The 10,896-nt window shown below is 39.0% G+C and overlaps 1 protein-coding gene across 2 annotated transcripts in view; it reads left to right on the plus strand.

Annotated features, from left to right (window-relative positions):
• The window catches only part of col25a1 (collagen type XXV alpha 1 chain), a 202,396-nt gene that overhangs the window by 189,299 nt on the left and 2,201 nt on the right, over nucleotides 1–10,896 (plus strand). The window contains exons 30-36 of one of the 2 annotated variants that reach the window (XM_080452033.1): nucleotides 534–587; nucleotides 990–1,043; nucleotides 1,442–1,468; nucleotides 1,760–1,813; nucleotides 4,238–4,315; nucleotides 6,682–6,720; nucleotides 7,579–10,896. The exon at nucleotides 7,579–10,896 is cut by the window's right edge and continues 2,201 nt beyond it. In XM_080452033.1, coding sequence (XP_080308159.1) covers nucleotides 534–587; nucleotides 990–1,043; nucleotides 1,442–1,468; nucleotides 1,760–1,813; nucleotides 4,238–4,315; nucleotides 6,682–6,720; nucleotides 7,579–7,581 — 309 coding nt within the window. In that variant the 3' untranslated portion in view covers nucleotides 7,582–10,896. Of the gene's footprint in view, nucleotides 1–533; nucleotides 588–989; nucleotides 1,044–1,441; nucleotides 1,469–1,759; nucleotides 1,814–3,647; nucleotides 3,735–4,237; nucleotides 4,316–6,681; nucleotides 6,721–7,578 lie in introns of both variants that reach the window. The other variant, XM_080452034.1, reaches the window with a different exon arrangement.

Genomic DNA, 10,896 nt, shown 5'->3' on the forward strand with positions numbered 1-10,896 from the left:
TCACAGCGTATTTCGGTGTGTGAGATATTGTGAGCTTGTTGATAATAATTTTTAGATCTTTTGAAATATTGTTTATGCCTACAGCATAATGACATGCTGAAAGTGTGTCAGGTTAAAACTAAAGTGGTCACTGGATTATTGAATGTACAAACAGCTGTGACAGGAGGCATTTGAAGGCTCTTGTTTGTCCTGTGTGCCATTAACACAGCATTAACACACTCATATATTAACTGTGTCAGCATTGTAAACGTCTCTTGTGGTCAGTGCATGTGAATTACAGTAGCAATGGTTCCTTTTTGGTCACTCATCAGTCTCTTGTATACTAGAATAATACAATATAGCCATGTCATTACTTGCTATTTTGTAAAGATACATTTACAACACCGGTGTAAATGTGACTACTGAACATGAAACTTGATTTCCACCTCAGGAATGGCATTTGTCGAACAGGCAATCCTAATCAACATTACTTTGCCAGTCAAGCGTTTGAGTTGAGCGTTAAAGACTCACCATGTCAATGTTAATTTTTGTAGGGCATGGACGGACCTGCTGGGCCAGCTGGTCCTGCTGGGCCAAAGGGTGACATAGTAAGTGAAGATTTTCATTTAGGTCAACGTAAACGAATGTCCGTTTTATACACAAAATATCATGATATGCTTTAAATTATCTGTAATTTCAACATTATTTCTGAGGTTTCTGCTTAAAAGTTGCTTAAGTTATTTTTATTAAAGCTACAATCTGGGACTTAAATTGAGACTTTTAGAACCTTGGGTACACCAGATGTGCCACCATCTTTATTGTAGTTTGCACATCGTTGCATTTACCTCTTTCCATTGGGAGAGGAAGACAGTGGACAAATCATTTATGGTTTGCAGGTTGAAACTTAACACCTAGATATTTGCAACTATTACTTACTGCCCCAATAGGTTGTAATGTTGACTTCATTCAGTATCATTAATTCAAATTTAACATTGTTTTATTTGTATCAGGCTGAGAAAGGAGAATCTGGGGAACCTGGACCAAGGGGACCCTATGGATTACCTGTAAGTTTGTTCCCATGAATACCATGTGGAAGTCTTGGTTTGGTTGTACTGTCTAGTTTGTTGCTGTTTAGTCAAAAGCAAACTAACTGAAATCCTGGCTGAGTGCCTCAGCTGTCACAAATCGATATCAGGTTAACATTTAATTTTGGCTTACAATTTACAATTACAATTTAGGCATTTAGCAGACGTTCTTTATATATATATATATATTCTAGATAGATAATTTAATTCATATAATTTTCCCTATATAATTTAAATATATTCTCTCTGCTCAATATATGTTCTAAAACACTAAACCCAACACCAATGTTCTAGACTCAAACCAAACTACATTATACAGTAACTACAAAGGTAACAACCAAGCAAAATATAATTATTTAATTGTTTATTGCTTGCAGGGTGCAGCTGGACAACCAGGCTTGGATGTGAGTCTTTAATGTTTGTTGTTATGTCCTCTAAAGCTAGTATGGAAGACAAATAATGTCTAGCTAAAAGAGTTTATTGCTAAAACATATTTGATGTACCGTAGGTGGTACATTGCAGAAATCCAATTCATTTTATCCTCTTGTTACACATCCCTTCACTTTCTCCTGCTCTTTCCTTCATGTTTTGTTCTTCTTTCACTCTCCCTCTTCTGGCTTCGTCTTCTTTTTTTTATATTTATACGCAAGTATTGGTAAAGGAAAGCGTAATGAACTGGAGTTGTACTTTTGCAGGGGTCGCCAGGCTTAAGGGGAGAGAAAGGTGACCTTGGGGAAAGAGGAGAAAAGGTAGACGTAGCGATGCTTGTCAACTCCTTAACATTACAGAGAAGGACTGATGTCAATGGACAGTGACGGTGTCAGGGTTTATGGCTGGTATTGATCAAATCACTATGCTGGATTTAATCAAAATATATTACATAGGCTAGATATGTTTTTTCCTAAATGAGATATATATGTTGGTTGGTTGGTTGTGGTGTACAGTACATATTTGGAAGGGGTGTAGGGTAGATGCTGTTAATTCAATTCGTTTCCTGAACCTGATAATATTGGGGTGCAGGGGTTATGGGAAGTTACAGTACTTGGGGTACATTCGAATTCTTACTCAGGAATAATGTTTACATTCTGCCTTTAATCTGCCAAAGATGTCATCTAGATTTGAACAACTGTAATAAGAGCTTTATTTCATGTAAATACATACTGTCAAGCCAACATCTGTTCTGCATCATTAAATGATTTGCCATCTCATCTGTCAGAATCATAGACCGTTTATCAAATCACATTTTGAGACATCCAAAAGTGATTTCAAAACATTATTATTGTTTTTGTTCTTAATACAGATAGCCAGTGATGGTCAGTATAATTAGATCCAGTCCATTGACAACAGGCAGTTTAAAACTCACCTTTATGGTTTTTGATTTGTTCCTGTTTTTGTTATTTTATGGATCCATGCATGGGCACTTGCACATACATACAGTAACCCACCCCACCTTTTTATTTTCTTTGGTCTGTCAACAACCCTCCCCTTGCTTGAGTAGCCTATGTAGAGTTTGCCTTTCTAAAAATGTTTTCACTTCTTAGTATTGTGTGTGTACATTACAATGGATAACAATTAACTGGTGCTTCTCAAATACTCAAACTTATTTCTCTCTCTTTGAAGTGTTTTCAAATGTAACAGTTTGCATTTTTTTTATGTTTACATCTAATTTTTGCATAATTTACATATAGATAATATAACTTACAACTAATTCTGTTCCAGCTAATTATTCAGAGCTGTCAAGACTGAATTGGACAGTTGGCCTTATGTTGCACACAGGTGCCTTTGTTAAAACGATAAGCAAAATTGACAGGAAATTCAGGAAGTCCAATTTTTGTTAACAGTTCTGCATACTGAGTTGTTATAGCACCTGCATGCATAATTACTCTGTTTCCACTTGGATCACTTTACAAGAAAATGTGCTACTCTGAACTGTTGTCCTGTTTCCAGTCTTTCTTTCTTGTTTTGCATGTGTTGAATGGTGAATTTACACGGCTGATTTTAAAGTGCAGTTAAGAATGATCCGTCAATATTGTTGATTGATGTTGTGTGATTTGAGAGTAATCTTTTCACTCATTGAGGTGACATAACTCTGAGTCGGGCAGTTTGACTGTTAGAAGTTTTAAATGTGCTTGTATGGACTCATATAGTATACACACAGAGTGATCATACAAGTCCATTTTCCCACTCTAATAAGGACACAGGTAAGGACTATAGATCAAGATACAGTATTACCTCTGTATCGATTTTAAGGTTAATGCCGATGATGAATGACCATTAATTGCGTTCTGTTCCTCTGGAGGTGTTTTCCTTGCTTCCTTATCTCTCCCCCTGTCGTCTTGACACCCCTTAGTGACCATTTCTCTCCTCTACTGCCTCTTACCTCTTCCCCTTCGTTGTCATCCTTCTTTCCTACAAGTAATGTTCTGGAGCACCCTCTTCCGTCCAGTATACCTCCTCCTATCTAACACTGAACATGCCTTCCCTCCCCTGTGGGCTTGTAGCCTCCCTATTTAATCCCTCTCCCCTCCTAATTGCCGTTGTTCAAAATTGATTTTTGACCTGACCGAACTATTGTATCCACAGGGGGAGAAGGGAAAGAAGGGGAAAAAAGGGCCTAAGGGAGAGAAAGGAGAACAGGGTGCCCCTGGATTAGATGCACCTTGCCCATTGGTATGTCCCGGCTGTGAGCTGGAAATCACCTCCGAGCCACCTTAGAACAGTGGACCCAGAGAGGAGAAGTGAGTCGCTGAATAACCTGACACCCAGCATCCCGCCTTCACAGTCTGAAAGTCACCAGACCCAAGCAAACTTAAAAGAATGCTGCTGTTTAGCTAGTTCCAGAATCTCCCTGCTTTCCAAAAGTCCACAAAATAAATATATTGTCTAGTCCAAAAAAATAATCCATAGATGTTTTTGATTATGGGGCTACACATTGGGTTACTTATCACTGGTTGGGCCTTTAAACATACAAACATTAAGGGTTTCTCCATAGTGTATCATTCATTCAAATGTACAGACCTCAAGTTGGCTTCACTGTGGTGTCAGCGAGCTCAGGGGCCAGCTTCTCCTCTCTCCCCTTCCCCTCTTGCATCCCTCCAGAGTGGATGGATGCATGGGTTTAGAACCGGCCACTTCTCTCCCAGTTAACACTCCTAGGTCATTTTTACAAACAGGGTTTCCGGGGCTTTAAGGGTGAAAAGGGGGAACCAGGGCAGCCTGGTCTGGACGGGCTGGATGCCCCATGCCAATTGGTACGGTATTTCTCTTTTCCTGTCTACCTCCTTCCCACCTGCATGCCACCACTCACATTTTGCCCGCCCCCTGAAGCTATGCAGGGGGACATTTCATGCTGCCACTGCATGACATTGCTCCACACCTGCGCATGTGGACATGCCCTCACTTCACCCAGATAGCTTAATTGGTAATAAGCACAACCATATCCTATAGCCACCAGTATGCTCCACGTTTGCCGTACAATTACCTTTCCAAAATACATAACTAACCCTCCTGACTGCAAGCAGCCCATTTTTTATTATACACAACAGGACATACACTTCTAGTAACATTTTATTAATATTCTATGAGAAATTAATACAAAATAAATAATAAATAAAGGAATTTGCTTAAATCCCATTCCCTCCCAGCTGATTCCCAAGTGGACCGTTTCCCATTTTAACTTGATGCTAACACGGACTAGCAACAGCCCTGACCTCCTTGTTCCTTACTGATGATGATCTGGACCCTTTCCTCTACTCTGTTAACTCCCTTTTGACCCCTTGACTATATTTGTACCAATTGGGCCAGACCGTGTGACCAAGGAGAGAAGATCAATAATAGGAACCTGCCCCAGACCTTTTCAACAGTGGACACAAATGATTTATGCTTTATATGTTTATTTGTGGTTGTGTGGGTTTTAGTGTCTTTAAAACCATTGCAGTGTGTTGCATGAACATGCTAACACGGAGGTACAATGTTCCTTTAAAGGAGAGATCCGGCCATTTTAAGTGTTATCTTTGATGTGTCGCTAATCACTCACCAACATCGAAAGGGCCGTTGAGTTATTCCAGATCTGCCCCTGTTGTCCATTCTGCAGACCCCTTACAGCGGCATAATGGGAGACGTGTGTAAGAGTGAAAATCGTCTATTATAACCGATGCAAAGTTAGTTTTTTCTCTACTACTGCTCATTGTGGAGTCTCATGATACTCAAACATGCACTGAATGTCGCGCATGAGCTACCGTTCGTGCAGAACGAGATGACGCTGGTTGCTTGTTTCTCTCACAGAACCTGGCGTCTGTGAGAGAAACAAGCAACCAGCGTCATCTCGTTATGCATTATGCCTCCCATTATGCCACCGTAAGGGGTCTGCAGAATGGACAACAGGGGCAGATCTGGAATAACTCAACAGCCCTTTCGATGTTGGTGAGTGATTAGCGACACATCAAAGATAACACTTAAAATGGCCGGATCTCTCCTTTAACCACTTAAACCCCATATGGTTGAGCGGAGTACCTCAGGGCTCTATGCTAGTGTGTTTTCTGTTATTACGGAGAAAACTTTTGCTGAAAATAGCCGCTGCGACGCGTTGTGAGCTTGTGGATCTGCTATTTTCAGCAAAAGCTTTCCCTACAATACGGATGCTGAGGTTTAAAGGAGTAGTTCACCCAAAAAATTACTTATTTTCTATCAATTACACACCCCATGAAGCATTGAATGTTTCGTTTTTGTCGCATTCCTAAGCCATTTTGATTCCCGGCGGAAAGATGCTAATGTATCCGGTAGGCAGGGACGCCGATTTATTTGCGCGGCGGTGTGGGCTCAACTCGGACCGCATTCGCCCCGCCCCCCCAGCCGCGACAGAATGTTTTACATTTTTCTCTGTCTGGGCTATTATGGGGTGTGTAATTGATAGAAAATAAAAAAAATTTGGTGAACTATTCCTTTAAGTGGTTAAGGAAACTTAAATTAAATGGGTGATATAGACCTGGTGTGTGCTTCACATTTGAGATCTTTGCTTTAATGACAGATAAAGACATATAATAATGTTCACATTGACTTAAAATAAGCAAATGCGTTTTTTTATGTAATTAATCGAATGCAATTACCATAAGTAATCATATTCAACCCATTGAGTCACATAGTTTCTTTTTGTTCCCATTTGTTACATTAACTTTTTTTTTCTTTAGGAAAAAAAACCTGAATCATTGCATGATTTACATTTTTATGTGAGCTAATCGCATGAATGAGGTATACATGTTGCAATGTATACAATTGACAATTTATTGCTTATTCACTGGTAAGTTCAAACTGTATTTTAGGAATAAATATTTGGATAAATATATTTTTTAATCCTTTGGTTTTCTGATATTCTAATCTCCTTTGATGACTATCCTTAACTTTTGTAAATTAATATAGCAATACCAATACAGCAAATCAAGTGCAAATTAGCCAGTTGGTTGCCTAATGTCCTCCCTGAGGAAAGGGCATTTTACACCATGATTTAACGTTAGAATGAAAATTAAGAATAACTATAAATTATAGCTCTTACTACCATTGCTTCAACCATTCTCATTGCTTCTAATCAAACATATCTTCCCCATTGCGCTTTCCTCATCAGGGTCCTGATGGACTACCGATGCCTGGATGCTGGCAGAAGGTGAGACATTGACAGCAATATCACATGCTTCAAAAGCACAACCATGTCGTACAAATACACACTATGTGCAAAATGTTCAGACCACCTTTGCAATGTTTAGTTACAGCCCACTTTGCAGAAGCCATGTCTCAATTCTGTCAAGGCTCTTTGTTTGGGCAGTTAGCTCTATATACATTTTATTAATGGAATTTAAGTCACTTATCCAGAGTGGTTTATGCTGAAGGCAATATAATGTAGAATGGCACCCATGGCAAAGTACCCCCCCCCCCTATTTTTGCTATTTAGATGGGTTTTTATGTGAATTATTCTGATATTTAGAATTTAGCCTATAATGACATGCTCAAAATAGCTACGCCACAGTTAAAGTGGTTAAAATAGTGAAACAAGAGTATGCACAAAACAAAAAAGAACTAAGTCAGGTGTAGTTGAGGATATAGTAATATACATACATGTACATGCTAGATACATTACTGTTTGTGTATGTATGTACTATTACAATAGTTTTGCCTCTACTTTATATATGTGGGGCTGAATGGATTTAGTGACTGAAAAAGAATAAAAGCTTATTTATAGTTTTTCTTGACTGATCTATATATTTTGTTTGTGTGTGTGTGTGGGGGGGGGGGGGGGGGGGTGAAGTCTGAATATTTGGTACATTTGTTGTGCATTCAAGTTCATTTCACTGGTGTGGTCTTAAACTTTTACCCATCCCAAAACCTGCATGCAGTTAATCTCAAATGAATGTCACCTCGCAATGACGTGAAAGATTTCTGTGTCACTGTGTCAACTGTCAACACATGTCTTACTCCAACTTGATATCATTCCCTATCTCTATCTCTTGTGTTTTTTTTCTTGCAGTGATCGCTCTAACTTGAACCGCATGGAGTTTGTAAATAATGCTTCTTATATGTATTTATAGTTTTTGTAATGGAAGAAAAACAATCTAAGCGAAAACGAAATCAATGATAGGAAAAGAAAAAGAGCAAAACATCCCAGAGTGTCACATCCTAAGCTGCTTCTACTCACCTTGCCGTGTGGAAAACGTTGCGTGTCCCCGCTCTCACTCTGTGGAGTTCAGACCCCCACGGCCAGTGGCAGAACTTGTCTCCTAGTCTTTGCATGACGCAGACTGGGAGCGTCACAAGCCGGTCGATGGGGGCTGGAAGGAGAAATTGGAGGATGAGGATTGAGGAAGTGGAGGAGGAGATGTTTGCAGGGGTCTGGACTGGCTCTCTCTAACACCAAGCGCTAGGTGTTATTTTGTGTGTGTGTGTGTGTGTGTGTGTGTGTTCTTTATGTGTCAACAAAGCTCACCATCCATTCATGCCACAAAGGACTAAAAAACAGAAAACATCATCTCAAATTGAGCATCGCATCCCTGCTCCCCCTCCAAAAAGCATGAGCCCCAATACTGAAACTATATATTTATATGTATTGTACATACATATGTTAATTGTTGTGTGGTTCAAATATGGCTTCTGCAAAAAAGAAAAAAGTTAAAGAAAAAAAAAAAGAAACACTAACATTTTCTTTTAGCAAAGAAAAATCCCCAGAGCTCTGAATTAGTAATCTGTGTACCTCTCGCTTTCTTCTAATCTTCCCAAGGGAGTCACGCCATGGCTGGTAGCCTGAAAAAAACAGTTGATCCCAAGAAAGTAAAAGTGATGAGTTGTTGGTTATTGTTACTTTATTGAGGTGAGGCCTGCAGTGGGTTCTCCCAGCTTCTGCAGATTGCTCCACTGGTGCCCTAGCATGGTCCAGGGGCAGCATCAAAGCCCCCCTCACCCCATGTCTACTTCTGAGCAGCCCATCCAGCTGTCACACTGTCGCTGGACGGGAAGGAAAGCTCAGAAAGGCTCAGTGCACTGATCAGGAAAATGAATTATGACTGACCAGGACTCACAGAGATTGGACTGGCCTGCTCTGGATTCCTCAGAGCATGGGAACTGGATCGTGGAGGAGAGTTGTTCATAGTTTCTTTCCTGCAGATCGATCTCCACGGCGACTGATCAGCTGAAGCGTTTGCGTGTCGTCAGAGACAGCGCTCCGAGGTCTACCGAGAGCGGTTGTAGAATGCTGTCATTTTTTTTTATTTGTATTGTTATTATATTTTGAATTTGTACTCCTTGTTTTTACTCATCATTGTTTATATTGTATATGATAGCCTTTGGTGCCTCAAGCTTTTGTTATTCATTCCTTTATACAAAATGTACAAGTTTTTAATCATATTTTGAGTTATTGGAATTGGTGATTTACCCAAGGACAGTAACAGTTGTGTAAAATTTGTCACAATGTTATGAATACACAAATGGTGCACTGTTGTTTATATGTATTGAGCATTGATTTTACTGTATGTTTAAACAGCATGTGTAAACAGCATAGTAACCGCAGTAAGGTCTTGTGCAACACAAAGGGAATTTGGGTTGGTCCTGAATATTCAACCATATCTCAATACAGTATACAGCCACTGATCTCGCACAAGGGTTGAACAACATTTGTACAAGCACTGACACGCCTCTTATGGTGAATAGGATACATTGTAAAACTTGTACGGGATGTTGTTGGTACAGTGTTGTAGATTCACTGCATGGAATACTATTTATTGGAATTATTATGTGCATTTCTTGATTTACAGAATTACACTGACATATGTAACGTCTATGTCTAAGGCTAAGTTGGAGTTCCTTTTGGCGAAAATAAGCATGATCAAGTAAATTTATTTTTCAGCAAACAAAATATTCACCATTCTGTCAGCAGATTCTGCTGAAGAACCTCCGTTGGGTTACACCCACCACTCATTTGCAGGACTGCCTTAATTGTCTAAAGTAACAAAGGAAACCAGATACTACAATGCAGGCTAGCTATGAATATGACACAAAAATGCTCATCTCATATGTTTGGGCATGCTTCCATTTCTAAACCATAATTTGATGGGTGGCCAGTTAAGTCACATTCCATATCAAATAGATCAAAGTGGTGGAGCAGTGTTGCTGCATACTGTACACTCCCACTCAAGGTATATCAATTATATTATGTCATGTTATTTATGATGATAATGCCTTTTAAAAGGATCCCTGGCTAATACGCCAAATATGCCTTAATACATTATAATTGTCCACTATAACTAAAATGGCAAATTAAAAACTCCTTAAATATTGTGTTTATTTTAGAAATAGTTCATCTTTCACTCAATAGGGGCAATGCCCGTCCTAAGTTGATGATGTAATTTGTCCATGTGTGGTCTAGCCCTATGGAATTTATAGAATGCATGTGAAAATAAAAAACAACTTAATGCTCCTCAATATTTTAAATATGTTTTTCTTGTACATGCATTTCATAGATTCCATAGGGCTGGACCACACATGGATAAATTACATCATCAACTTGTGACGGCCCTCTTGAGTAAAATGTGAACTGTTTTTAAAATAAATAAAATATTTAAGGTGTTTTAATTTATTTTCATTTTAGTTATAGAGGGTGATTACAATGTATTAAGGCATATTTGGCTTATTAGCCAGGGATCCTTTTAACAGAGTAACCCATACGCAAAGTGATGATTAAAAATGTTGATTTACTGTAATTTCTTTGCATTGTTAAAGGAGCACTTCACCCATTTTCAACATTCATAGAATTGGTCCTCACTAATCTTTATAATTAATTTATAAAATGGCACCATTTATGTCTACTCACTCTGCATCTCACAGTTGAACTGTGGACAGTTCAGAAACCTGCCTACCAATGACATCATCAATGGGGATTCCAAGGTAATGGAAACTACAGCCTTTGTCTTCCTGGAAAGTTAGCATGCTGAAATAGAAGCCATTGTTCTTGCATCGATTAAAAAAGGAAAGAAAGAAAGAAATTGACCTCTTGTTTGAAATGACCAAACCTGCCTACCGATGATGTCACTGGTAGGCAGATTTCTGAACTGTCCACACCCCACTTCTGAGACGCACACAGAGTGAGTAGACAAATGGTACCACCTTATATTGAGCATTATTGAGGACCAATTATATGAAGATAATATTAAAATGGGTGAAGGGCTCCTTTAAGCAGCAAGACAGTTTGATTCACAAGCATATTTCCACATGGTTTATAATAGATTGTACAACTGTTAATGTTATACAAGAGAGCTTCATCTGAATTTATCATAATAATGGTGCTATTTGTTGATAT

Source organism: Gymnoscopelus braueri, assembly GCF_963280865.1.
Source record: "Gymnoscopelus braueri genome assembly, chromosome: 15".
NCBI classification, from domain to species: domain Eukaryota; kingdom Metazoa; phylum Chordata; class Actinopteri; order Myctophiformes; family Myctophidae; genus Gymnoscopelus; species Gymnoscopelus braueri.